This window comes from Jaculus jaculus, chromosome 4 (assembly GCF_020740685.1).
Source record: "Jaculus jaculus isolate mJacJac1 chromosome 4, mJacJac1.mat.Y.cur, whole genome shotgun sequence".
Lineage (NCBI taxonomy): Eukaryota > Metazoa > Chordata > Mammalia > Rodentia > Dipodidae > Jaculus > Jaculus jaculus.
This window is the reverse complement of record NC_059105.1, coordinates 24042271-24070227: the sequence shown is the minus strand read 5'-3', so window position 1 is coordinate 24070227 and position 27957 is coordinate 24042271. Positions and strand designations below refer to the sequence as shown.

Below are 27957 nucleotides of genomic sequence, written 5' to 3'. Positions count from 1 at the left end.
TTAAGCACTTGCCTGTGAAGCCTAAGGACCCCAGTTGGAGGCTTGATTTCCCCATGACCCACATTAACCAGATGCACAAGGGGGCGCACGCATCTGGAGTTGGTTTGCAGTGGCTGGAGGTCCTGGTGCACCCATTCTCTCTATCTGCCTCTTTCTGTCTGTTGCTCTCAAAAATAACAACAAAATAATTTTTAAAGACCCTACAATCATTCATCATAAGAGGAGGAAAAAACCATGGCATCAAAATAAAAGAGAGACTGATTGAGATGGGGAGGGGATATGATGGAGAATGAAATTTCAAAGGGGAAAGTGGGGGGGAGGGAGGGTATTACCATGGGATACTTTTTATAATCATGGAAAATGTTAATAAAAATTGAGAAAAAAAAAGATATGTTACTGTTAAGATATAATAGGTAATGCCGGGCATGGTGGTGCACGCCTTTAATCCCAGCACTTGGGAGGCAGAGGTAGGTGGATCGCCATGAGTTCAAAGCCACCCTGAGACTACATAGTTCCAGGTCAGCCTGGACTAGAGTGAGACCCTACCTGGGAAAAAAAAACAACAACAACAAAAAAGATAGATGAAACCAATTTTTGTCATGAAGACTTAGGACTGGAATTTTTTTTTTTTCTTTTTCTTGATTTTTTGATATAGTGTCTCACTCTAGTCCAGGCTGACCTGGAATTCACTATGTAGTCTCAGGGTGGCCTTGAACTCACAGTGATCCTCCTACCTCTGCCTCCCAAGTGCTGGAATTAAAGTTGTGTGCCACTATGCCCAGCTAGGACTGTAACTTTTAAAATTGTTCACCAAAAGTGGTGTCTGAAATAGCTTGAATCTAATTTAAAGCAAATAAGACATTAGTAGAAATATCTGAAGAAAAAAAAATACACAATTTCATTTAGTTACTTGGGAAAGGCCAAGGGCCTCTTAATCTATTTTAACCACTTAAAATGACTTTGCCTCTACTTTGTTTATCTTACTCTTTGGTTATATACTTCTGTTGGATATTTTAAGACCAGTAGTAGCCAAAATTTTAATTATATATTTTAAGGTCAGTGTGGCTCTTCAGGGACAATTTGGGAGGACACTGGGTTTCACAGGTCTTGAGTCTGGATCCCCAGGTATCAGATGACACAGTTGTGCTGAGCAGGCACACCACCATCCATCGTGGTCTCTGAGATGCACTGTCATAGCTCAACACAGTGTGAGTGGCAGACTCTGCTGGCCTAGAAGAAAGAACTCAGTAATGGTTTGGAGGGGAACCTTCTGTATAAGATGTCTAGCAGAACACTTGGTAAGAGTTAGGAACCATCATTGCTATAGCTATTTGAGTAAAGCTGCTCTTGGATCCTCTTGTGTAAATATTTAAATGGCCCAGGACAACAGGAGCTTCTCAAGAACCTGCTTTGTAGCATTCACTGTCCATCCTCTCAGCCACATCAACAGTCCAATTGGGGAATTGGCTATGGGTGCTACAAGGACCTCTGAACATTCTGTGTAAACCTTGGGATGACTTCTGAGGCTTGGTCTTGGAGAAGCCGTAAATCAAAACTGAAAGGGCATGAGATGTTCACCTACCTCCCTAGCAGGAAGGTGGTCTGGACTAGTGAGACTGCCTCAAAAGTCAAAGGAAGGCTGGGCTGTAGCTTAGAATAGTGCCTACCATGTACAAGGCCTTGGGTTTGATTTCCAGCACTGCATAAACTGGGAGTGGTGGAGACAGGACGATCAGAGGTTCAATGTTATTATAGCAAGTTGAAGGCCAACTAGGGATACATGAGACCCTATCTCAGAAAAATAATAAAAATGAATGAAGAGGTGTCAATACTGTTCTGTCCCAGGGAGCATTAAGAACCAGGTGTATGGTCCTGCTTAAGAACTGGGAATAGAAACAGCCTGGCAACAGAGAAGAACTTCAGCACCCCATTCTGGAAGCATGACAATTTATTTGGCAAAGCAAGAGTCATTCAGTGCCCCAAAGGCTCATGTTCCCAATTCCCACTTAACCCTTCTGAGATAGGCTTGGCACTATGGTCTCCAGACCCTTGCCACTCCCAAGGGGAACCAAGATCAGAGTCATCTCTGCCTCACCTTCCAGAGCTTGCCACTCAACTGCCCTTGCTGAGCCTGGTCTAAAAAATCTCAGGTCTGCCTTTGTTTTTACCCTCTGTGAAAAGACCACCTCAAAGTCAGTTACATAAAGACAGCCTATCCAGCAGTACTATGCAAATACATACTTCAGTAAGTTGATGTGTAACACACTTAGGTGAAAAGATGTGTGTATGCAGCCTCTTCAAGGCTAAAAGATAACTTCTCTAAAATGTCCATGCCCGCTAGGTAGAGTGAAATCCAGAGAAAGAGAAGGGTGTGGGCACTCCACACTCTTATCACAGTGCCCGGGAGTTGGGACTCAGGCCAGCCTGGTACTTCCTGGTAGGGTGGGTACCAGCCCTACTGAGAATCGGGCCCTGGGCGTACCTGCCACTGCCTGGATGCCTTGCCTGGACAGAAGTTTGGTTGTAGACTGCACAAGGATCATCATTCAGCCTGGCTGTGACCATCTCATCTCGAGGCCAGCTGTACAGTTTAAGTGATTGTGACGTTGTCCCCTTTTCTAGCCTTGGGCACTCCCACCAGGCCAGGCTGATGCCTGGGAGGTTCTCAGGCACCAGATCCCCTGAAGCCCAAGGCTGTCTCTGCAGGCAGTGGGGCCCTTGAAGGGCCGTGTCCTTGTCCTTGTTTTCTCAAGCAGTCCTGCACTCTGTTAACAAGTGGGAGCTGCCCCGAAGCCAGCTGCAGGCCAGCAGCACTGCTCTCCAGCTTTTGCCTGAACTAGAGCCTCAGAGGAAGTGGAAGGGGTCTCGTGCCTGCCACTGTTTTGGAGGATAAAGTCAACCTTGTCTAAAAGAGATGGTGGGGGGGGGGGGCGGCTGGGTAGCTCCCACTTGTTAGGGGACATGTGGTTCATTTTACCTTACACAAGTACGGAGACAGCTGCTGGAAGCCAGGTCTGGGTTAACTAGCCAACACCCCAATGAAGTTCCTGTCCAGCACCCTCAGGTCCCTGAAGTTACAGCACAGCAAGCGGCAGTGGGGTGTGCGGGACAGAAGACCCAGACGGCCCAGGCCTCTCAGCACTTAGGACCTGCAGCCTGCTTTCCCTTGGCCCAGACTGCACAGCTGACCCTCTTCCCCACTGTACATGAGAAGGGTAAGGATGTCAGTAAAGGTTGGGCCACGGGAAGGAATCAGAGGCTGTGCTGGGGCCATGAAGGAGGCAGCTGTGCAGTGGGGACACAGCAGGGCTTCCAGGCTTGCTGGACTGCTCCAGACAGCTATGCAGTCAGGGCTCATGACGTCATGAAGTGTCCTCCTGGTTCTGGGACATCATCACCTCTATAAGTGCCGGCTGCTCGGACAGACATCACAGTCACCAGTGTGGTCACAGTTCCCGATGGGCTTCCTTCTGTACAGGGCCACTGTCACTCAACACTGTAGACACCGACCCCAGCTCCATTTGCCTGTGAGGCTTAGAGCCTGCAGTCACTGCTCACACTCCCAGGAGCACAGCACTGAAGCTGGAACCTTTGCGCACCGTGAGGGAGGAGCCGCTGGCGTTGTCCAAAAAGACGGAAGTGTACTGCCCTGTCTGCAGAGGAAGAGCGTTAGATGTCAGGCTGACCTTGTAGCAGACCCTCCCCCCCATTGCCTGCAATGCACCCCAGGGGGCAGCGTCCACCCTTTGACCCATTCTGTCCCACATGGGAGAAGGGACCAGGCTAGTCCCAGAGCCAAGTGAGTGCTCAATAGCCTTGTACTGACACCCAGCACTCTTGACATTTATTCCAGTGCTTTCTCCCCAGTGTTCCACAGTTCAACATGTGGCAGCAAACCATGCTCAGGGCCAGCGTGTGGCTCAAGAGGCCAGTAGCTTTCCCTGCTGCCAGGGCTTGTCTCCCAGGTCTGTCTGGAGCCCTGCAGAGCCATGGTGACAGCAGTGCTGTGGCCTGACTACCCGGTGTAGTTCGTGAGCAGGTAGTGTCACATTCCCTGCAAACCCAGAATGTAGGGCTGGGGGTCCACTGAGGCATCCTGCATCAGAGACTCTAGGTGGTGCCTGCACCCTGTGAGTTCACAAGACCTCACCTACCACAGCTGGCTTGAGCCTCACCACCCAGCCTGGAGCTCCAGAAGTTGGAGCAATGCCAGCACCCATTTACTTCACACATCTGCACTTCACTTTCTAGGAACACCCCCTTTACACCGATATCCCTGTCACTAGCCAAATCCCCATTGCAGCCAAAAGCCACCACTTAGGTTCCATGTCGAAAATTATGACTTGGGCTCCCCAGTTGCAGTGACCCAGATGTCATGAAGTTTTGTACCCAGCCTCCACATGGAAGGCCTGGGCAGCTGGGAGCGCTCATTTAAGTACAGGACGCTTAGGAAGTCTGCAAGCTGCCTCCTAGGGGCAGAGCAGACATTGGGAGAATGGGAATGGAAGCCACCAGGGGCCAGGGGCACCACCAATGAGGGCTCTAAGCTCCTGCCAGCATCCCTCTAGCTCCACCCTCACTGCCTTACCTACCTGCAGGTAGAGGACACCATTTACTGAGATGGTGAAAAGCTCACCACTGTTCTCCAGCCCCATGACAGTCTCCAGGGAGCTGCAGCCAAGACAGAAAGAGGGTCAGCCTATCTCCAGGCCTCACCAGCTGACACTTGCCCAACAAAATGCCCAGTCCTGACCCATCTTCCAGTGCAAGTGATGTTTCAACTGTGTCCTCAGGAAGAGGAAAGGGCTGCCTCCAGTGCTAGGATAATTCAGGCCAGAACCATGCAAGGGTCAGGGGAGGCCTGGCTTTGGTGGGGGACAGGTGCAGATGGAGGTGAGCGCGTGGCAGCAGCTAACAGCCAATAGATCCAGACCACTCAAAGCCAGACTGTCTAAATTAAGAGTTCTCCCATTCATTCACACCTCTCCCAACTACGTAGAGCAGCAGCCTTGTGCTCAGCCCCTATTCCAGGTGCCAAACGACAGGATTTCAACAGTGTGTGTGTGGGGGTGTAGGTCGGTGGTGTGTGTGTGTCAGGGACACAAGCAATGAGCAGTGGAAGACACTGCGGGGGGGGCGGGTCACAGTGAGGGATGGGAGAGTGACTGCTGAAAAGGGGGCTTCCGGGACTCGCCAGTGAGGCCTCTCTGTAGATGGCACCCAGAATGAGGGCACAGGAAGGAGGTAAGAAGCTGGAGGAGCCAGGCCTCCTGGGTCCTGAGGACTTAGGGCAGGACGGTATTGGGGTCTCGCAGGCCCTATGGCGGCGGGGGTGGGGGAAAGGTTCGGTGCCGGTGCGGACCCACTCACGCATTGTGCTGGCAGCGGGACTGGAGGCAGATTAGCAGGCGCAGGCGGTCCCGGGGTCGCGGCGTCCCGCGCTTCGGGGGCTCGGCGAGCGCTGCGGGGAGGCGGGGCGCGGTCACGCGGGCGTCGAGGCGCGGCAGGGCGGGGCGGTGCCCCCTCGCCCCGGGCCTCACCGACGTGCAGCGTGGCGGCGAGCGCGTAGAAGCCCGCCACGGGCGCCGTGTACTGGCCGCTGGTCAGGTTCAGGCCCGGGCCACGGTGGAAGGCGCCCTCGGCGTCGGGCTGCGGGACGCAGGGACGGTCAGCCGGGCGCCCGCGGCGCAGGGACGGTCACCGGCTCCCCCGCCCGCCCGCCGCCGGCGGTCCTCACCGGGTCGTAGGGCCCGAGCTCGCGCAGCGCGCGCCGCTCCACGCGCGCGTCCTGCCGCAGGCGGCCGAGGAACGCGGCCTCCACGCGCGGCCCCGGGGCGAAGGGCGCGGCCAGCAGCGCCAGCACGGCCCCCGCGTCCTCGTCGTCGTCGGGCCCCGCGGCGGCGGCGGCGGCGCTCGCCGGGCCGCGCGTGCAGGGCTCGGGCTCCGCGCGCTGCCGCTGCCGCACGGCGCCTGGCACAGAGCGATCGATGGGGCGGTGACCTCGCGGCCCGTCCGCCCCGGGTGGGGGGGTCTTCCCGGGGCGGGGGTCGAGGGTGCACGGGGACGTCCCTGGGGAGGACCCGGGGGGCCGCTTTGAACCCGCCTGTCTACCTGAGCAGGTGCACGCGCAGCCCCCGCCCTCCAGACTCACCTCTCTGACACACCTGTAGTTTGGGAAAGTTTTTAAAGGAACAGACCACGGGGTGTGAGGGGAAAGAGAACCTCAACTCTTAGCAGTAGGCAATCCCAGACTCAGCAGGCCACAGGGCGGAACTCCTTATTGGGGGGCTGGGGCGGAGTCGTGCTGAAGAATGGCCCTTCACCTTCCACCAACAGGCCTTCTTCCCACCACAGCCCTCACCCCCAGTCCTGTCCCATGGCCGACTGGAGGTGCCTCCACACATGCTGGGGTCTGGACCCTTGCCCACACTGGAGCATGTGCCCACCAAGGCGGCACCCTTACCTTTCAGCAGTAGCTGGAACTCCTTCAGCAGAGCCTCGGGCTGGATGAGTGGGCCTGGGGGGCCTTGGGGACCGGGAGGTCCCGGGGGCCCTGGCAGACCAAGCTGAAAGGAAAGCTTGGCTTTGAGGAACTCTGAGGAGGCAGCTAGGAAGCACGGTGACCTAGCAGCCTGCCAAGGGCTGTTACTGAGAGGTGCGCAGGAGTGTTCCCCCAGTGCTCCTGGACCCCGACCTCCTAGGTGGAGGTCCCCTGGGCTCTCAGCTCCTCTTGAGTATCACCAAGCAGTCACTGAGAGCTGCAGGCCCTGAGGAAATGCAAGGACCACACTGTGCTGATGTGGAGCTGCTCCGCTCAGGGCAGAAGGCCCTGCTGCTGCGATTCCCGCAGGGAGGGAATTCCTGGCGGCTTCTGGGCATTTTTATTTCCATCTGGCATAAAGCCAAGGCCTCAACTGTAATCAAGTCTCCTATGCCCCTGACCCAGCACTGGGTGCTGGGATCCTAAAGGAGGCCACGCTAAGTTAGAACAATAGCCAACACAAGCAGGTCCCTGCACGGAGAAGCGTGAGCAAGACCAGGCAGCGCAGTGGGCAGAGCAGTAAGCGAGGTCACGTGCAGCCCAGCCAGCCCACTCGCTGCCCAGGCTCAGGGCTGCCATTCCGTCATTGGTTAGATCCCAGGCAAATAAAGCTGGCCTTCCATGGACAGAGAAGCCCTGATCCAGAGCCACTGTGGGACGCTCAAAGTAGGGGGTCAGCCATCAGAAACAAGTGCCACTCCCCACTCAAGCCAGGCCCAAGCTGGGAGCGGGAACCCAAGCTTCCAGGACCCCCTGTATCACTCCAGCTTGCCTGGAGCCACCCACCCCCCAGCATGGACTGGGAAAGGTTTCCTCTCTGTCCATGGTGGGGGGAGGGAAAGGGGGACTTGACATCCCAGAGGTAAAGGGTGAATGAATGGCTGGAACTAAGCCCCTAGCTGAAGGCTTAGGCACCGGGTCCCCCGGTGTTCCCCCGTCAGTGTGCTGCTGGAGCTGGTGGACGCCGCTCACCTTCAGCCGCCTGGCCTTGGTCCTGCTCCTCCTCTTGCTGTTGACCCCCTTGTCACTCTGTCTGACGAAGAGCAGCCAGGCATCTCGGGGGTCGATGCTGCGGGTGCGCTCAGCGCTGGGCGCCTGCAACACAGCCACCACAAGTTGGTTCTCCCCATGGCGCTGCTCTGGAGCTTCCCAGCCTAGCCCCGGCCACCTGTGCTGTCAGAGGTGTCCCCGCCCCAGCCCAGGGAGGACCGTGCCTGGGAAAACCTCACACCACAGCTTGGACTCTGAGCTCTTGAGGAAGATGGGGACAGGGAGTGGCTCCGCAGCAGGTGTGAGTCCCACATTGCTGGGCTCCAGGCCTCTTCCCATCCTTCCTCAGGATGCAGGGTGGGGGGAGGGGGAGTAATCACACCACCCTAGACAGTCTCAGGAGGATGGGAGCCCTGGCACCTCAGCTGTCAGCAGGAAGTGACCTATCATGGGGCATCCCAGATGCCAGCAGGAAGGCCCTCCTGTCCCTTCCCACAGCCAAAAGTGTGAGGAAGAAGACCTCAGCCTCAGGGCCACTGTGGTCACAGTAGCCAGGGAGAACCACTGAGATGTCCTGACTCAAGACCTCTGCATGAGACCTTCACTTTCCTTGGCACTTGGGAGACACTTCTAAAAATACCCACTTCTGCGTGTGTTGTATCTGCCAGCTTTGAGGAGTCTGTTTCCCGTACGAGACCTTTGGCATGGGGATCAGTGGACCTCAGATGGTATGAGCTCCCAGCAGGGCTGCCAGCTGGGCAGGCAGTGGTCAAAAGGCCTTGGACAAGGTCATAGGCACAGACCCCATTAGCTGATGCTTCGAAGGACCCAAGATCTTAGAACTGGCCAGGCCTTGTGGTCCCACTGGCCACCAAGCCTTAACATTGTAGGTTTTGGCTCTGCAGGACCCAGGCCCTTCCTCTGGGAGCCCATGGAGAGACAGAGGACAGGATGCTGTGCTAGGAGGGGTGAGGCTCCTGTGCCTTTTGTAGGGTGCTGTAGACACAGGCACAGTGTCTGGTGATTCCAAGTCTCAAGCCCCTGACACCCCTGGTGGGAAATGCATGGTGCAGTCTCAGGAGGCCAGGACAGAGGTGCCAGCCCTCCTGGCCTGTTGGATGGATTCAGACCCCTGGGGAGAGTACCAACATGCATGCAGCCCTGTCTTTCTGGGGCCCCAGGATTCCAGCCACCAGGGGGCCTCCGGCGACACCCTCGCTCTTCAAAGAGGGTAAAAGGGGTACCCCAGCCCACCCTCTGCTTCCTGGTGACCATGTCGCGACTGCGGTGGGCGGTGGTGGCGGTGGGGGGGGGGGTGCTAGAATGTGGACTTAGTCCAACGGAAGCAGCCTGGCAGGCAGGGATGGGTTGGGGGAGGACTCTGGGAAGTTTGCAGAGCGGCTCCCAGGACAGCAACGCTCTCCACCCGTCTTTATGGGCATCTTCTGGGCCTCTGTGGCCCCAAGTGAATGCTGAGGACGAAGGGCTCTGGCCTGGGACTTCTCTGTGCCTGGCTCACAGTGTCTTCAGAACAAGGAGACCCACATACCACAACCTGCGCGCTCACGTTGGTATTGAAACGCCCTTCCTACCCAGATGGCTCCTCCAAGGGCGGCCAATCCTCCCTCCCTAGGCCAGTGGTCACACCTCAACGACCAGCGTCCCCACCCTAGCATTTCGGTTGGAGACCCTGGGAAGGGAGGAGCAAGGCCCAGCCAACAGTCACCTGACAAAAACAGAAGCCAGGTTATTCCAGGTCCCCAAGTCCCAGGGCCCAGCAATTTGCACATGCACATCCTTGCACGACCCCTACACTTTCGCTTTCTTTCCCACTTTTTTTTTTTTTTTTTTTTGACTGGCCGGGCAGTTTTGCTTTCCGCCAAAGCGCTCCCCGGCAAGTCAAAGTCAAGGCAGAGAGCACGTGTGCACGACCCGGGGTCCCGAGCTGGGCGTCGGGACGGAGGACGGCAGCGACTCGGGTCCCGGGCCGCGTCTTACCGGCGGGCTCTCGGCGGGCGGCTCGCTGCTCCCTGCGGGCTCCGGGGCGCCGAGGCCCGCGGCGGCGGCCAGCAGGCCCACGCAGAACAGCAGGCGCGCGGCGGCGGCGGCGGCGGCGGCGGGGCGGCGGGCGGGCGCCATGCGGGCAGCGGCTCCGGCGGCTCCGGGCGCGGGGCTCGGGCTGCGCCTTATAACGCGCTTGAATCCCCCGCCGCGCGCCAGCGCCCCCTCGCGCCTCCCGCGCGCGCCGCAGCCCTTCCGAGCGCCCGGCGCAGACCTGCGCGTCCTCTGCCCCCGCCCCGCCCTGCCCTGAGCATCCCACTCTCCGCTACTACCCCGCAGACCTCAGCAGTCAGCCGCCCTTCCATTCTCCAAGCGCCCCGTGAGGCCCAGGCCTTGGCTCTGAGATCGAGCAGCAGAGAGGCCCTTATGACCCCTCGCCAGGACCCTTTCTTTCCAGAGAGCCACCTCCTCCCCCAAATTGGGACGTTCTGAACCCCGGCGCGATGTTCTGCGCTTCCCCTCCCCCTGGACTGAATCAACACCACCAGCACTGATGAGGCCTGGGCTGACAGGACAGACCCTTGCCATGCGCTGGCCAACGTGGGGATAGATGGAGCTATCCACCATCCCTCAGACGCGTCCAGGGCACCCAGCCTGCATTGGTGCAGCCAACCCTGGGAAGCCTGACCTAGGAGAAGGTCCACTCTAACTGCACCCTACACTACGCTGCTGTCCCTACATCCTGTTTGGCTGGCTGGAGATGAGGACACCGGCCTCACTTGTCCTGGCCCCTGTGGCAGCTACTCCAGGTGGGCACACAGTGCCTAGTGTTGGAGCAGGAGGAGTCACAGCTGGGCTTGGGCTAGCTGTCCTCCTTCACTCAGGGGTGCTGGAGACCAGGAACGAAACAAGTTCCAGATGTGGGCAGGTGGTGCCAATTCTACCCTGGAGAAGGGGCCAAGATGAGCCCTTGGACTCCGACACTTATTCTGCCTGCCTAAGGAGGCAGAGGGACAGAGACAGTGGAAGGTACCTTCTCATGTCTTAGAAGAAGGTGGTGTCGGCTGTGACCTGCTCCCCGTGATTCCATCCCTCTTCCTGGAGGCCATGGGGCTGCTGGTGGGTGCTTTGAGGGGTGATCAAAGAGAAAATACCCTGCCATCCTAAGAGCTTCTCTCGCCAGCAGTCCCTACATAGCACAGACTTACTTTATGCACATGTCCTTTCCAGCACGGTGGAACTGGAAAGCAGCTCTCTCTTTAAAGGCTGACACCTGAATTTAAAACAGAAAACGATTACCGCTGGAATGAAAGTGCCACTGCCTATAGGAGTTGAAACTGTCAGCGGTCCTCAGTGACACACACCTGTGATCCCAGCACTCAGAAGGACTACTGTAATTTTGAGGCCACCCTGGGGTTCAGTGTGAGACCCTGTCTCTAAATAAATAGTGCTGTCCATGTGGCTTGGTTGGTAGAATGCTGGTCTGGCACGCGTGAAGCCTTGGCTTCAACCTCCAACACCACATGTAATGGTGTGGTGGTACATGCCTGTAATTGTTGACCGTAAGGAGTTAGGAGCAGGAAGATCAGAAGTTCAAGGTTATCATAAGCTACATAGTGAGTTCAAGGCCAGCCCTAGGCTACCTTAGACCATGAATTAATAAATAATTAAATCATGAATGAATTTTAGCTCTCTGAAAATAGATTGGAGAAATACCAGCTTTTGGACATACATTCAACTGTCTGAACTTATCTGGAAAAGTTTATCAGATTTGTCTCATGGAGGACAGTCATTCCCAGGTCCAGGCAGCTGAGGGATATGTGGTAGCTCAGCCCTCAGAGAACAGGACCTGGCTGGGTTTTTGTTTTGGTCCACTGGGATGTGTCCCGAGGAGGCTGGCATGTGGAACTCAGCCATGGTTGTTTCCCTTACTCTGGGAGACTGTGGGCCCCAGAAGCAGGTGTAGGGCATCCACACTGAAACTGCAGGGGGCTGGTACTCAGAGGCACTTGCCCTGGACAGCTCTGCGCACAGGCTCGTGTTGCCTCTGGAAAAGCATGTCCACGCTGCCACCTCATTTGGCTTCTCCAGGCCCCATGGGACATACAGTCCACAAGCAGAGCTGGGCACAAGGCAGGTGACAGGCCCATCTTCCTGCCTGGTGCGGACCCGTCACAGATCCCACCGGGGTCTCCTCACTTTAGTTGATGTGGAGTGTGAGTTCTCTGTCTGTGTCAGATTTTGAATGGAAACAGGGCCCCAGATTTTCCCTCAGGAAGTGGGTCTCTCTCACTTGCCAGGCCCCTGGGAGACTGTAGTTGTGACCCAGGTCTTCCCAGGAAAGAGAAACTCTGGCTCTGTCACCTTTGGCAGCACAGGCCCAGGCAGGGCTGAGGGGTCTTCACATAGGGAGCATGCTCCTGAGGCTCAAGTGACATTATTCCCCACTACAGTGAAGTATCCCAGCTGTGGAGTTGAGGACAGGCATCGTTGCCATGTGAAAGCAGTTATTTTCCCAAACAGTGGTCTGTCCTGATGATGTAATGGACTTTGTCAGAGGCTCCCAGATCCAATCGGTTCTGGTGCTGGCATGGCCTTCTGGAACACCAGCCCAAGGTAATGACGTAGCCTGGTCCAGAGGTGAGGGCCCAGAACACTGGGTCTCCAGAAGGGTCCTCTGCGTGTCCTGGGTATCCCATTCTGCCCTAGAGGACAGAACATAATGAAGAACCCCAGAGCCCATGCAGTACCAGACCTAGGGCCGTGGCCTGGGTCCCCTGCAGGGGCTGCACCCCCCATCTTCAGAAGCCTCTGTGGGCAGAGTCCGCACAGCCAGTGCCACAGGAAAGAGCAGCGGGCAGAGCCTGGGGTGCCTCCCACGTGCCTTCTCGCCTGGCAGAGATCTATTCTTCATTCTTACAGCCTCATGTCATGGCCTCTGTCTGGCTTCCCAGCAGCCTGATGTACCAGGCTGTTCCCAGTGCCCACTTCCTCTCGAAGAAGGCCCTTGCTGATGAGGTCATGGGAATGAGAGCTCCCTCGACCCACAGACAGTGGGGCCTGAGTCTGTGTGGCCTCTGGAGCACCTGCAGACAGTCATGGCGTCAGCAGTCTTGCCCCACACGGGGGCCATCAATGCCCAACTCACTTGATTGTCCCCAACACAGAGAAGAAAGTGGAACACAGATCTTGGGAGTGGCCCAAAGGAAAGAACGAAGCACTCCCAGGTCCAGCTGCAACAGCTTGCAGCCAGAAGCTCTGCGGGACCCACACATGGAATTCAACTCACAGGATGTTTTTGATGCGTTCTCCGAATATATAGATAAATGCTGTTACTGGCTACCTCTGCAGGGCACTCTGAGGATGCAGCCATGCAAGGAAATTTTAAAATATTTTATTTATTTATTCGAGAGAGAGACAGAGAGAGAGGGGGGGGCAGATAAAGAGAGAGAATAGGTGTGCCAGGCCCTCTAGCCACTGAAAATAAACTCTAGATGCATGTGCCACTTTGTGCATCTGGCTTACATAGGGTCTGGGGAATCCAACCTGGGTTCTTAGGCTTTGCAGGCAAGCACCTTAACCACTAAGCAATCTCTGCAGCCTGGAAAATTTGAAGTCTTTTAAGCAAGCTCATCGGTGAGGTGAAGTTATTCCTCTAAAGATTTGCTCTTTTGCAATCTAACTCCCCTAGCTCTCCCGCCATTGCAGATCCGCGTGCAGCATAGCCTGCAGATCCCCCGGCTCTGTTGTCTCTGAAGTCTCAGCCCAGTTCCTTGGCACCAGTCATTCAGGACTTACAAGTTCAGTTGGTGTCAGCAGGTGACATCAACAGATGTTGACTGTTCTTGCTGAAAGCTGGACACAGGACTCAAGTTGTCCTGGACAGGCCTAGGGTCACAGCTGTCTACAGGGAACGACCTCTTTCTCGTATCCCCCCAAGGGCTGTGTAGGTTGTTTCAACTCTTGGCTCCATATTCTCAATAGATGAAAGGGCTAGTCTTTAGCTCTGAGGAAGTCACACTGGCTTCAGATGGGAATTCCATCCCCAGGAAGATCCTTGCCATGGTGTCTTTTGTTCCCAACAGGGAGGTCAGCATCACACTGCCTGTCCTGTGAACCAGGCACTGGACACAGGGGAAGCAGGTGTACAAGCAGCGGTTACAAGAGAGATTGGAGTCCAGCATGGCACCAGACACTGGGGACCACGAAGAAACAACGCAGGTGTGAGGAGCCGAGCCCCGTTCTTGCTCGCGAAGTTCCTCTCTCCTAAGTTCCACAGACTCCTCTTTTCACTTCAGTCAATTTGGTGGACCAGCCCTTGTGACAGTCTACAGAGAGCTGCTGGTTGACCAGATCTTTGAACTAGTTAGACTAGGGTATCAACAGCATGGCTCCAGCAATGCCTGTCCCTGCCTGCTACAGGGAAGATGCTCAGTAGCAGAAGAGTCCTGACGGGGAGTCCTAGAAACCTCAGACGGAGAACAGAGGTTGGAATACCCTGGCTTCATGCTTACAAGGAAGACCAGGAGCTCAGCTGAGGTGGGCCGGGGTCCTGAGGGCATAGTGTCCTCGCAGAGGCTATGGAATGCTCCTGAGAGCTCCTCTGCTCTACCGAGGGCTTCTGGGGAATCTGAGCCCTCACCCCATGTTCTTACTGAGGGCTTTGAATACTCGCTGTGAGCTCTGCGTGCTCCTGGGGACTGTGAGTGTCCATGTGTTCCCTAGGAGCCCCGTGTCTTCCTAGTGTATAGTGAGGGCCTCTGAGCTCCTGTGATTGCTATCTACTGGCTGCCTCAGTTTACCCTGCACTACTTCATGGAAGACATCCTGTGCCTGTTCTAGTCACGTGGGCCTTGTATGTTTCACTTTCCTGCATTTTCCTCTGGCTGAGAAGTTGAATCTCTTGCGCAAGCTGCACTCACGAAGCTATCCATGCAACTCCTCCCCTTCGGAACTTCAATCCTTGCTGTCCTGAGGACGCTGACTACAGGAATAGGTTCCTTAGGCTGCCTTGCAGCCTTTTCTCCTGTGGGTGATACACATGGGCCTAACTTATCCCTTCTGACACACTGCGTGCCCCAGGGTGGCCTTGGTGGACTGAGCCAGAAGCCTTTCCCTCCTCGACATCACAGTTGGTTTGGGTGGCATTGGTAGGAGATTGGGCGGGGGGGCAGCAGAGTAGCAGAGTACAGGGCATGTGCTGTGCCATGTCCTCCTGAGGCAGCACAATGGCCATGGCTGAACCCCTTGGTGGCCCTCTTGGTACCATCTTAGGTGTGTATCTGCTGCTTTCCTGACCCCTGAAGGCTGGAGGGAGTCAGGGCTCCCCACCGTTGCTAGTCTTTCTGGAACTCCCTGCTACCCACCTCCAACCTGGAAGGGCCCTTCACTAGAGTCTCAGCATGCCAGCCGGAGGGCCATTTGCCTCCTCCGGGACATTGAGTTTGCCGCTTTCCCCAGAATGTACTGGCCCCCATCAGATGAAATATGATGCGGTACAAATCCAAGAGTTGGTCCCTGGATGCTGTATGCTCCCATCCCAGCCCCCAGGGACGCCCTGCCCCTCCAATCACCCATTTCCAATCTGACACTGCTTGACTTTTTCAGTCTTTGCTTTTATCTTGTATTTTCTTTTTCTTTTATTTTTTTTTTTGTGCATGGGTGCATTGTGGAAGCCAGGGGATGACTTCTGGTGTCTTCCTCAGGGATAGGGTCCATCTCCTTTGAGACAGGGCGGTGGCCTAGAGCTCATAAATTCAGCTAGACTAGCTGGCCAGCAAGTCCCAGGGACCCTCCTGTCCCCACTTCCCCACTGCTGGGATTATAGGTATTGCCACCACACCCAGCTGGTTTACAGGGTTTCACTGGCCCCTCAGCTTTGCTTTTAACCAACCCTGCCTGACCTTCCACACTGCTAAGAACCTTCACTTGGGGCAGGGACATGATCCCAGAATGTTCACCCGATTTTCACCCAACCCCCCAGCCAAGTGAATTCCTCAGGCCCAGGGTTCTTTTCCCATGAGAGTACACACCCAGAGGCCCTGCTTTGTTTGGTCTCATAATTGACCCACAAGAAAAGGGGGTGACTTCAGGTCTGGGCATGAAAACTCTCCTGATCTGCAGAGGTAAGTTGGGACCCAGAGAGATCAGAGGCCACTCTGGCTCTCATGAGCAGGCCCTGGAAAGGAAGTCCCAGGTTGGTGTTGGCCTGACTGGATTTCTGACTTTCAATCTCAAGTCTTCTGATATCCTGTGACAGATGGGACATGCCACTCACAAACAGCGAGTCCTTTATTGTCTCTTTGTTTACAAACACAGTGAATGAGAAAGAAAGAGAAGTGGGGGGGAGGAGGGCAGAGAGAGAAGGCTGAATGGGACCCAGTGAGAATGGGTCCCTGAGTCATACGGTGGCTGGCAGGGGACCCTATCAGATGCTACCCACACACCATCTCAGAAGGCCGCTGGGACAAAGTCACCAGTGCACCCAAGGGGCTGCCCTGCATCCTGAGATGGATCTCAACTTGGGAATTTCATTCTAATGAAAAGTCCCTGCTTGGATGAAAATTGCTCCAGGAAGGAGAGCAGTCTTGTCCCCAGCGCTCTCCCTGCTAGAGTCCCTCTCCTTGGCCTGCACCCCACCCCCTTCCTTCCTAGAGTCTCCTTAGAGCCTGCCTTCCCGCTGTCAGGGGGACAGAGAAAGTGTGGAGCAGGGCCTCTCTCATCCCAGAAGCAGGTCTGAAAATAGCACCAAAATGCCGAGGCTGGGGGTGGGAAGAGCCTGGTGCCCACTGAGCCAGCCATGTAGAGTCAACGAGGCTGAGGGCGGGAGGGAAGGCTGTGAGTGTGGTCACGCAGCTGTGGGCCAGGAGGAAGTAGACCCCCGCCGAACAGCCTGGTGGGAGCCCCAGCCCAGGGTCCTGCCTCGGCCTCCTGGGCTACCCTGCTACTCCTCATTTGTGAAACTCCCCCCCAACAATAGTGGGCAGAGGCAGTTGACACTAGGGAGCTATGTACTTTGAGGGTGCCAACCTGGACACCTGGGCTCCTTTCCCTTAGGACATTCCTAGGGGTACCCCAGCCCTCCTACCTATCATGTGGGCATCGGGGTTTAGGCCCTTGCCACTAGTAGCTCCAAAGACCAGGGCTGTGTCTTTTGAGCTATGCCATCTGTTGTCTGCTGGTAGCTGGGGCCCAGCCTGAGCCCTTGAGGGGACAGCATGCTGCTCCAAGTGAAGAAACAACAGAAAGGAAAAGGGCCCGTTCCGCATGGCAGCGAGGAGCTGCCACAGGACCTTCTCCAGCTAGCGCTCCTGGGAGGTGTGAGGGCTGAAGGGCTGTGTCCACTTGGAGACATCCAGGAAGATAGTAGAGGCCCCGTGGTAGAGCCAGAGGCGGGGCAGGGCACCATGGCGGGCCCAGGCGTCCTGCACAGTGTCATAGGCTTCCATCTCCACGTGGTAGTCACCGTCCATGCCCTGCCAGCGGCCACCCGTCACATACAGTGCGTCGCCCAATGGTACCAACGCGCCATTCTCATGCAGGCTATGTTGAGACTGCACCTGCAGGTGACCAGCCATCAGGGGCCTGCAGGTGGCCCAAAGGTGGAAGCAAGAGATGCCCTGGGCAGGGCAGGGCAGGGACAGTGGCTTGGCCACATCCTACAGCTTGCACACTGCCCACGTGGCAACCTCAGGCTCCATTGAGCAGTGAGGCCTGCTCCCCTGGAGTAGGAGCCCAGGGGATTGATGTAGTTCAGCCTTGACACATGCTTAGGAAGTGTTTGAGTCTCCCATGGGATCCCTACCCACCCCTGGACCCCCTGCTCTAGCCCATGACATCAGAAGGAACCTGCAGAGAGGGTGGGGGTGAGGCCAGCAGCTTTCAAGAAGCCTCAGAGATGTGGGCACTTTCTGGAGAAGCCAAGATGGCCAGGAAAGACCTGTGTGGTCCTCATGTGAAGAGGGCAGCATGTGGCAGTCCCGCTCCCTGTCTCAGAGAGGGCAAAGTGGAGCCTACATTGCTGGGAAACCTGCCCAGATGGTGGTGTAAGCTGAGGGAGGCCCGGCTGTGGCCCAGCTGGGAGCCCCATGGAGCAGAGCCTTGGCAGGTCCCACCCCGCACCTGCTTCACCACCGTGATGGGGGCCATGGGTCAGCAGAGAGGACAGCTGTGGGGAGCGGGCCATAAAGACCCTGCTGTCACCAAGCAGGCTGGCAGCTGCAGGAAGGGGAGCCACCACCTAAGACTCCTGACTTGAGAGTCAGGAGGCCAGAGCATCCATCTCAGGACCAAGGAGAAAGGCCAGCGTTCCATGTCCCCGGGCTGACCTCTGGACATGTCACCTCCCACCCTGCCCTGGGCCTAGTGGCCAAAGACAAGGGGCGAGGTGAGGAGACAGCTCTGGGAGTGTAGGGCACCATGAACTGGCTGCTCTGGGACTTCCTGCCTTACTTGATCTCTTTGGGGGGTGGAGGGAGGCTCACCAGTTCTTGCTTAGACACAAGACAGAGCTTCCTTTGAGCTGTGGGTGCCCAGAGGCACTCACCTCTGAGAATGGATTTGCTCCCCAAGAAGGAAAGAAGGCCATCCCACAGCCACAACATGGCTATGTTCCTGCTGCCATGGGCACCGCATTGCCCTGGGTCCTGATGAAGACCCAGGGTCTTCCCCGCTTCTCTGCTGTACGCTGCAGGTGCCCGGACTCCTATCTCACCGCCTCCAGGCCACTGTCTAGGGCTCATGAGCCTGCCGAGTCCCCACTGCGAGCGCGTCAGCAGGAGCCCCGGGGACACTCACCTTCTGCCACAGGTTGGCTCCCGGGTCATACACGTACACCTTTTTGGTGTTGTCACCGATGAGGTAGAGCGCACCGTGCAGAGCAGCGCAGCGTGGTGACGATAGGTACTTGGGCAGGAAGGGGGAGGCGATCACACTCCATGTATCTGTGGGGCACAAAGGCACCTTTGCCAGTGAGGCAGGGGTGGCTCCTCCACAGGGAAGGTCATGAAGGGAGACAACTGAAAGGACCCAGAGTGGGCTCCCTACCCATGCCTCAGCACACTTACCGCCAATGGAGTGGTGTGCTGTGAAGCTGAGGCCTTGACTACCTCTCACTAAGCCATGTACAGGGGGGAGTCGAACCCTTCTGGAGCTCATCATTAGGAAGGGCTCTGTCCTGGTCATTCCTCTACCCCATCTTCATGGAGCTTCTGGAAGCCCCCGGGCTTCTGCCTTTGTCCCACCCTATCTTCCCACACTGCCCTGTCTCCCACTGGGTCTGAAAACCAGAACCCTGGAGCCACTGGGCCCTCTCTCCTTTTGGAGATACTGGCCTGCAGGGAGGGCCCAGGAGCCCACCCACCTGTGATGGGGTTGTAGCACTGTAAGGCCAATGCGTTGTACTTGCAGGCACTGGAGCCCACCAGGTAGAGCCGGCCCTGGCAGCCGGCGGCAGAGAAGTTGCTGACATACTTGAGGGCTGGGCTGACAGGCGTCCAGCCGTTCGTGTACGGGTCATAGCGCTCGACCTCTACCACATCCAGGGTGGTGCCTGTGGGGGAGGAAGGGGGCTGGCTGAGTGCGGCGGGGCACTGGGGGCCAGAGAGGAGGGAAGAGTCCTGCAAACTGGAATCTGGGCTCTCAAAGGTGGCCAGGATGGCTCTGGTGCCCCGAGAGAGGAAGATGGATGAAGGAGGCATGCTCTGGAGGGGAATGAACTGTGCCCACTTGACGGGCAGTGCTCACCCAAGACCACATCATCCCGAAGCGGTGTGAGGAGCGGGCCCTTGGACCCAGGTGGGTCTCCAGGGCCAGCCCTGGCAGGGGAGCTTGTATGGCATAAAATCCTGGAGTGGTAGTCCTCCTCCCCAGAACCAACGAAGTGGATGTGACCGTGCTGGGGCTCTTTAAGGTGGGCATGTCTTGCTCTGCTAGGAGCCTGGCCTGGGTCTCTGTGAGACCCTGGGGACTTTAGTCAAGGACTAAAGGACTGTGTGTGTTGTCTGTTCTCTGGCCAAGGACATAGCAGCTTTGCAAGAAAAAGAAGATGCTTGGATGGTGGGGCATCCAGAGTGGCCTCAGGGCCAGGCTGTTCCCTGCGGTGCTTTGAGGCCACGTGAAACTCATTTTCAATATTCATCTAACTGGTAAGCCCTCTGGTTTCTGGGACAACTCTTTGCTGTGGCAATGGGGTACCTGGATGATGAGGTGGTTCCCATGCCACAGGCTAGGGGTTTGGTGGAGATCACAGCAGAGAGAGACCACTGTGGAGCCCTTTTCCCCAGTGCTTCCTAGAGGTTCTGAGCTGAGAACCAAGCCCCAGGTTCTGGGTTATGTGGTCATTCCTGTTGGCTCTGGCTCCCCAGCTTCTCCAAGCCACCGTCTGCTTCTTCTGACCCCCAGGACATCAGGAGCACCAGGGGCTAGCTACCCAGTTCATCCGGGCAGAGTGTTCTGAGGGCTGCCTGCTGGTTGTCCTGGTTTGGGGCTCACTGACCCCAGAGGACTGAGCTCTCCAGGGCAGCAAAGTCACTGGTGACAGGTGGAAGAGGGACTCACGGCTGTGGGAAATGGGAGACTGAGGGCAGGGAGGGAGAGCTCACCACCGATGGCATAGAGCTCCCCGTTGAGCGCTGAGCTGGCGTGGTTCGTGCGGGCCTTCAGCATGGGTGCCACCGGCTTCCAGACAGCTTCCTTCAGCGGGAAGCACCAGGCCTGGGTGGTTGACCAGGTGTCTGTCTTGGTGCCACGTGAGCCACCTACAGAGAGGCTCTGTCCACATGGCTGCCACCAGCCTGAGGTCCCAATGTCTCCCTCCTCTCCCATGTCAGACTGTGACTGAACAACATGCCGAGCCTCCGCACTGTCAGATCTTGGGCCCGGGCCAGGTCCCTGGTGGCAATGCCATAAACAAGCCAATAGGATCACAGGAGCCCTGACTCCTGAGATACGGAGAGACGCCCTGGCTACAGGGTCATGGCAGAGCGGGCCTGGCCTCAGACCATGTACATGAGGTGGTTCCTGGAACCTGCCAGGGGACCTTGGACTTCTTTGTTTCTTTCATTTTTTAAAAAAGTTCGGGGCTGTAGAGATGGCTTAGTGGTTAAGTACTTGCCTGTGAAGCCTAAGGACACAGGTTCTAAGCTCGACTCCCCAGGACCCACGTTAGCCAGATGCACAAGGGGGCACACGCGTCTGGAGTTTGTTTGCAGTGGCTGGAGGCCCTGGCGTACCCATTCTTTCTCCCTCTCTCTATCTGCCTCTTTCTGTCCCTCTCAAATAAATAAACAAAAATAACAAAAAAAAAATTTTTTAAATAGTAGTTTGAGGCCACCCTGAGACTCCATAGGGAATTCCAGGTCAGCCTGGGCTAGGATGAGCCCTTACCTAGAAAAAAACAAAACAACAACAAAAAAGTTTATTTGCCTGGGCGTGGTGGTGCACGCCTTTAATCCCAGCACTCAGGAGGCAGAGTAGGAGGATTACCGTGAATTTGAAGACAGCCTGAGAGACTACATAGTGAATTACAGGTCAGCCTGAATAAGAATGAGAACCTACCTCAAAAAAACAAACAAACAAACAAACAAACAAACAATACATACATACATATATATATATATATATATATATATATATATATATATATATATATATATATATATTATTTGAGAGAGAGAATGAGTCATGATCCAGGGCCTCTAGCCAATCCAGACACATGCACCACCTTGTGCATCTGGCTTTACCTGGGTACTGGAGAATCGAACTTGGGTCCTTAGACTTTGCAGGCAACCATTTTGGCTACTGAGCCATCTCTCATCCCTGTTTCATTTTTTAAATCTTTTAATTTATTTGTTAGAGACAGGGTGGGGGGGGGGGAAGGAGAGAGAGAGAGGGAGAATGGGTATACCAGGACCTCTAGCCACTGCAAACAAACTCCAGGTGCATGCACCCCTGGGTCCTTAGGCTTCCCAAGCAAGTACCTTAACTGCTAAGCCATCTCTCCAGCCCCCTGATTTATGTTTTGAGATAGGGTCTCATGTAGCCTAGGCTGGCCTCAAACTTCTAGGTATCTGAGGATGACCTTGAACTTCTGATCCTCCTATTTGTACCTTGGATTTAAGTTTTCTCGTTTTCACATCTGTGGAAAGGTCTAGAAGGTTTTGAGTAGACCATTAGGGGTCTACTCAAGTGGCATAGTTATTTTCAGGCACCCTTGTTGTGCCAGGCTGGGCAGGGTGCCCTGGAGGAAACATTGGGATGCCCACCTGTGACATAGATATCATTGTTGAGTGCTGCCAGGGAGAAGCCCCACTTGTGGTAATCAGGGAAATCTGGGAGTGCCATCCAGCGCCCTGGTGGGGAGAGACAAAGGGTTAGGGTAGCCAGGCTCCCTGGAGGCTTTCTGTCCTTCCCACATCCCTTAATGTCTCTTCCAGGTATTGACTGTCTCCCTCCCCAGCAGCAAAGGGAGGGACAGAGGGGCGGAGTCAGTGCGAGCCTGAGATGCCCCAGCTCGTGACCTCCCCACAGCACACTTCATAGCCTGGACCAGGATGGCATCCCAGAGGCAGCCCAGGCTTTGCAAGCTGGGACCCCACCCTGACCTGCAGTGTATTCCCCATTAGCAAGACCACTTCGATCACATGGGGAATGAGATAAGCATTCTGATCTGTGGGCATCACTGGAAGTTGATGACACATATGTCATTCATTCACTCATCCGCAGCTCCTTCTGTGTCCATGAGGCAGCCAGGAGTCTGCAGGAACACCAGCCTTGCAGCAGGCAGAGTGGGGCCCAAGCCCCGGTTCTGATGTACCAGATGTGTGGCCTTAGACAAAGGCCAGCCTCGGTTTCCCTGTCCTTAGAATAAGGCAATTCCTGCCTCTCAGGATGGAGGGAGACGTGAGTTGACCTGTGTGGCACTAGAGAACTGCACAGCTCACAGTGGCTCTTTGGATTGCTGCCACTGCGTGAGGGACAGAGCAATGCGCCAAGTCAGATCTGTCCTGTGGAGCTGTAAGGTAAACTGAGGCAAAAGATGAGAAAATGCTTTGAAAAAATCACCACAAAGTCATAGACATGGGAATGTTAAAGTCTTAAAAGGACTGGTGTGGGCGGGGATGGGAGGCAGTGGAGAGGCCAGACCCTGGTGAAGTCCCTGGAATACTCTGTTTACTGTTTGCAACCGCTTCAGGACATGTGGGATCCCACGCCTTATGGTGAGCAGAGCCTGACACTTGGGCAGGGACTGAGTGTCCCCTGACTCATATCTGTGTCACTCCAGGGTAAGGATGGCTCAGCGGTCAGCGGGCCATTGCTGCCAGCCAGCTGCTCCCTCCTGACGTCAGCCCCAAATCCCTATTCGTCAGCCCCTGACCTGGACTGCTGGCCTCGGACTTCTTCCAGGCCGCCAGCCACTGACTGTGGGGGCTGGCAACTTGCCTTTTGGCCCTGGTACCAGCCAGCCCACACCAACACTTTCCCAAGACCTTACCTGGGCCAATGAGCCCTCCAGAGCATCTGCTGGAGCCCCCAAACCCTCTTCCTAGGTGGTATTATGTACCCTTCATCTCCAGTCCTCCCTTCAATTGTGGGAGGAGATATTCACAGCTGAGGAACAGAGGCCTGGCCAGGCAGACCATGTGACCTGCTCAAAGTCCAGATGGGAGCCATGCTTGGTCTGATCCAAAACTTGACCACTCCCTCATGGGCTGCTTGCACCCCTTTATCCACCTTTTGTCCCCCAACTTCTCCCTGGGGCCTTGATTGCCCCATTGGGTGAACAGGGCAGGGACCCCAAGAGGAAGCAGCAGTCCAGGACACCCCAAGCAACACTAACTGGGCCATAGAGCCCTCTACCACAGCCCCCTTGACCTAACGAAGGTGGGATTCCAGAGACCAGACCAAAGGGGTCCCAACCTGGTTCACCTCCCCTGGACTACTCCGCAGTCCTAGCGAGGCTCACTTAGCCTCCTAGGGTGGGGTCTTGGGTAGGGCCCCTGTTCTCTGGGCACCCCAGTGGCTCCACCCCAAGGTGTCTTGGTGGCCCATGTCCAGGATGGGTGCAGCAGATACTTACTGGCCTTGGGGTTGTAGAACGTGAAGTTTCCGGGGTTAGGGGTGGGCTCCTCGACAACCTCCTCATCTTCCTCCAGCGCCCGCCCACCCACTACCACGAGTACCTCCTGCAGCTTCTGTGCGAGGCTGGGCAGCTCCTGCGGGCAGGTGCTGGGTCAGAGCAGCTGGCCACTGCCTCTTTAGCCCAGAGGTCCACGGTGTCACCCTGTGTCACAGCCCCTGTGTGGGGCTGGGAGGAAGCTGGCATGGGAGTGAACGTGCATGTGTGTGCATGCATGTGTGTGCAAATGTGTGTGCATATTTCCATGGGCTGAAGATGGTGGTGGGTGTGGCTATAGGGAGGACAGGCCTGTGCACCCCATGCAGAGCTACTGCCTCCCAACAATCACAGGATGCTTTCCTAGGTGCTGTGCACCAACCTTGGGGTGACCCTACTCATGCACCTCCCTTGGGTGGACCCCAGGGCCTATCCCTAGTTCCCCATATCAAACCCTGCCTCTGGGAGCCCCAGGACCCCTGCCAGCAGGAGACACCAAGACACTTCCACACTGAGCGGTAGGTAAGTGGCTGCCACCAAAGGCTGCCAGAGTCCTTCTCCAGGATGTCCATATTGCCCACTACTAGCAACTACAAAGTGGCAGCCCATGGGTGAGCCCTCAGATCACTCCAGCAGGATGCCAGGCCCAGTGACTGGCTAGCAGGGGCGAGGTTAGGGCTTTGCTCTGACACACTGTACCTTCAGCTGGGACCATCAAGCCGAGTCCTGTCTTTACCCACCGCAGGCCCTGAACAGGTTGCAGGCGACTGGCCCTTCATGAGTTCCTAGTCTCAGCTACAACTAAGTCTGTCACTTCAGGACCCGTCTGGCGCCAGTCCATTGCAAACACAGGCATGGAAAAGCACAGGTGTGGAATTCCATGGAGGCATCATCCGCATGTTCAGGGTTGGGCGGTGACAGCTGCCAGGACCGACTGTGCCTCTGCCTGTGTGCAGCTGTGCCCCCATCTTGGATCAAACCTCCCGTGCTTCCTCAGGTCCAGCTCCTATTCCTTCCTCTAAGGCCCAGTTCTAATGCTGCCGACCCCAGAGAGCCCTCTCTGACTATCAGCCCTTACAGACTGCTCCTGTGTGTGTGTCTGCCCGTCACTGGCCTTTATATTGTGCCTTGGGGTCTGCCTACTCAACCATGGGCTCCTTTAGGGCAGGGATACTTCTAGGCTACCTCCCCTAGCACCCAAGAGTGGCCCACTTTGAGGAATGAATAGTGATGCCCTCCCAGCGGACCAGCCCAGGGCTGGAATGACGCAGGTTGGGGGAACTTTGGGAATGTCCATTGCCTTTTCTTCCCCATCGTGCAGATGGGGGGCTCAGGGGATCTGCCTCCTACTCACCCCACTGTGGCCCTGGGACAGGGCCTCCTGGCATGCTTCTGACTCCTGAATCAGTGGCTCTGTGGCCAGCAGCTGCTGCATGCAGGGCCTGGGCACAGCATCCAGATGCACCAGGCTGAGCAGCTCAGGAAGGTGGGCAGCCCGGGCCTGGGGGTCGTAGCGCACCCAGCGCAGCAGGGCTTCCAGCCGGCTCTGCTCTGGCTGCGCCTGCAGCAGGTCACTGGCCAGACAGGTGGCCAGCCGGTCTCGGGGAAGCTGCAAGAACTCGTCCTCCTGTACCACCGCCTCAAAGTTCTCCCGCAGGAAGGCCCAGGCTTTGGCTGCCACACCCAGCAGCCCCTGCTGCTCACCAAACTCACAGATGCCCAGGCAGTTGGTGGCATCCAGCTGTTGCTGGAGGTAGCGGCCGCAGACCTTCTGCACAGCAGGGAAGTGGAGGCGTGAGGCTGTACGTGTCAGCGCCTCCACATTGGCTTGTGTGACGGTCAGCCGGCCTGTGTACACAAAGTCCACCAGCTGCCCCACCGCGGCTGGCTCCACGTCCTGTAGCTCCACACGTGCGGAGAAGCTCTCGGCAAAGTCACCAGCAAACATGGCATGGAAGTAGGGGCTGCTCAGTGCCAGGAGGCCTCGGTGGCAGGGCAGCTCCCTGCCACCTACCAGCAGCGTGACGTCGGCCAGCTTGGGCAGGGAACGTAGCCGCCGCAGGCCATCCAGCATGTCCTGGGCATGTGAGGGCAGCTGGAAGTCCAGGTCATCCACATTCTTCACCATGGTACATGCCCACCAGGGGCCCTTGTGACCCTCTCTTCAGGAAGAAGTGCCTGGGACTTGCCTGAGCTCCTAATGAGGAAGCAGGGTTAGCTGCAGGACTTCAGTACCATCCACCCGGGACCCATAGTCTGGCCATTTGGGCGTGAGCCATCCCTGCTTTCCAGACAGACGTCATCTGAGCTTCACCAACACACGGACCACTCTGAGCACCCATGTACCCCAACCATGCCAGCCAGGCCTGCAGCCTTTTGGGGCAAGCCAACCATGGCTTCCATTTATGGGGGAAACTGAAGCCCAGAGGGACCAGACGTCCCTGCATCCAGACAGTCACAGCAAGACAGGGCCATGGGAGAACCCAAGCCCTGGGCCGCCTCTCCTCTACAGCTCCAGGCTACACAGCATAGACCCCACCGGCCCCCAGAGCATGGGGATCCTCATGCTCTGAGTCCCCAAGAAGCTTCCTCTGTCTTGTTTCCACATTTCTGGGCAGGCACTGCGAGGTGTTTTTATACTTGGCACCTCACTGGTTTTTGCTGCCTGCTTTCATGACCTTGCTGGGTGACCCTAGGTGAGTCTCATCCCACTCTGGTTCCAGTTCTCCATCTGTTAATGGAGAGGCTAAGAAAGAGGGCGAAAGGACCTTGAGTCACTGTCCTCTTGAGGTGGCTCCTGCCTGCATGACACTCCTTTTGCACCATGCCCAATCCTGGGCCACCCCCTGCATGGGTCATTCAGCTCAGAGCCACCCTGTCAGGGCTGTCACTTGACAGCTGGGGAAGTGGACACACACAGGGTGTGAGTTACCTGCCAAAGGCACAGAATTAGGAAACGGGGCGGGGGGGAGCTTGGACTTGAGTTCAGGGCCAGGCTTGAAGCCATGTTCAAGTGCAGGTTGCTAAAGACAGCCCAAGGTGGCTTCTGGAAGACAGCTCCGCCCTAGTCAGCAGACCTGCTCTGGGCTGGTTCAACTGTGTGCATTACTCCTCGTCTTTTGCCATAAGAAAACTGTCACAAAGAAAGAAACGAGGGCTAGGGAGGATGTGGTTAGAGTGCTTACAAAGCCTGCCAGTCCAGGTTCAATTTCCCAGCACTCGTCTAAAGTTGGATGCACAAAGTGGTGCAAGCATCTGGAGTTTGAAGCAGCAAGAATTCTTGGTTCACCTACCCATACATACGCCTTCTCTCTCTTCCCTCCTCTTTCCCTCAAATTAATTAATTAATTAATTATTTTTTAAAAAGAAAGAAAGAAACTGTCCCAGGAGTGGCTGTGATCTCAGCCCTTGGGAGGCGGAGGGTGAGCAGGCAGGATCCTGAACAGTACTGCCAACAAGTTCAAGGCTTGCTCAGGCTCCCTAACGAGATGCTGTCAAAAAACATAGAAGGAAAAAAAAAATGTTGGAAGGGCTGGGCGTGGTGTCGCACGCCTTTAATCCTAGCACTCAGGAGGCAGAGGTAGGTGGATTGCTGTGGGTTCGAGGCCACCCTGAGACTCCATAGTGAATTCCAGGTCAGCCTGGGCCAGAAGTGAGACCCTACATCAAAAAAAAACGTGTTGGAAGGAAGGAGGGAGAAAGGGAGGGAAGGAAGAGGAAAAGTAGGACTGCATAACAGGACCATCCGGAGTCCCCACAGCAGAAAGCTACGCAGAAGCATACCACCCGCCAGGGGGCGCCACACACAGCCCCACAGGGCACGGGGTGTGGCTAATGTGCAGGGGGCAGATCGCCCGCCCGCCCGCCAGAGAAACAGGCAGGTCAAAGGACCAAGCCACAGCCAGTGAGTCCGTACCCAGGCATCTGTGGCAGGGGACGGGGCTGGAGCTTGCGGCCGTCCTTTGCCACCCCACCCAGACCCAAGGACCTACTTAGGCCTCTCCAGGGACAGCCAGGACTCAAGCCCAGACAGGACAGCTCAGGAGGCCAGTGGACCCAAGACCCCAGCACCCAGGTGTCCGCTCTGCCTGACCTCTCTGGAAGGCCTCTAGCTGAGGCGAGAACAGATTAGCTGGAGCCCAAGTAGGGAGGGCTGTTCCCAAGCCACTGGCCACAGAACTTGCATTCCAGCCATTGCTGGGCCCAGGGCCTCAGGGGAGTCTGCTGACACCTGCTGCCCCGCAGTCTCCCAGAAGGAGGGTGGCCCCCAGGGAGGGAGCTTTTAGATCCTTGCCCCCTGCCCAGAAAGACA

General features: G+C 56.4%; 2 protein-coding genes across 2 annotated transcripts; both read right to left on the bottom strand.

Moving 5' to 3' along the window:
- Nucleotides 1-1930: 1930 nt before the first annotated feature.
- On the bottom strand, nucleotides 1931-9670 carry Erfe (erythroferrone). Its single transcript, XM_045148357.1, has 8 exons — nucleotides 9530-9670; nucleotides 7514-7636; nucleotides 6464-6566; nucleotides 5738-5970; nucleotides 5541-5649; nucleotides 5371-5461; nucleotides 4589-4671; nucleotides 1931-3649 (listed from the first exon to the last, which is right to left on the bottom strand). The coding sequence occupies exons 1-8, from the start codon at nucleotides 9668-9670 to the stop codon at nucleotides 3555-3557; spliced, it is 978 nt and encodes a 325-aa protein (XP_045004292.1). The 3' UTR covers nucleotides 1931-3554.
- A 7163-nt stretch (nucleotides 9671-16833) lies between these two features.
- On the bottom strand, nucleotides 16834-25773 carry Klhl30 (kelch like family member 30). The gene is made up of 7 exons (XM_004672966.2): nucleotides 25000-25773; nucleotides 23610-23745; nucleotides 21796-21882; nucleotides 20134-20289; nucleotides 18894-19082; nucleotides 18329-18474; nucleotides 16834-17091 (listed from the first exon to the last, which is right to left on the bottom strand). The coding sequence occupies exons 1-7, from the start codon at nucleotides 25771-25773 to the stop codon at nucleotides 16834-16836; spliced, it is 1746 nt and encodes a 581-aa protein (XP_004673023.1).
- Nucleotides 25774-27957: the final 2184 nt, after the last annotated feature.

Bases quoted from the DNA above. Each gene is read 5' to 3' on its own strand.
- Erfe (XM_045148357.1), bottom strand. From the start codon at position 9,670: ATGGCGCCCGCCCGCCGCCCCGCCGCCGCCGCCGCCGCCGCCGCGCGC. The intron at 5,462-5,540 runs GTGAGGCCCGGG...GCCTCCCCGCAG, and splicing joins CGCCGCCACGCTGCACGTCG to CGCTCGCCGAGCCCCCGAAG. The intron at 4,672-5,370 runs GTGAGTGGGTCC...TCTTGGCTGCAG, and splicing joins TCCCGCTGCCAGCACAATGC to CTCCCTGGAGACTGTCATGG.
- Klhl30 (XM_004672966.2), bottom strand. From the start codon at position 25,773: ATGGTGAAGAATGTGGATGACCTGGACTTCCAGCTGCCCTCACATGCC. The intron at 23,746-24,999 runs GTGAGTAGGAGG...ACCTGCCCGCAG, and splicing joins TGTCCCAGGGCCACAGTGGG to GAGCTGCCCAGCCTCGCACA. The intron at 17,092-18,328 runs GTGAGTGTCCCC...GGTCACCTGCAG, and splicing joins GAGCCAACCTGTGGCAGAAG to GTGCAGTCTCAACATAGCCT.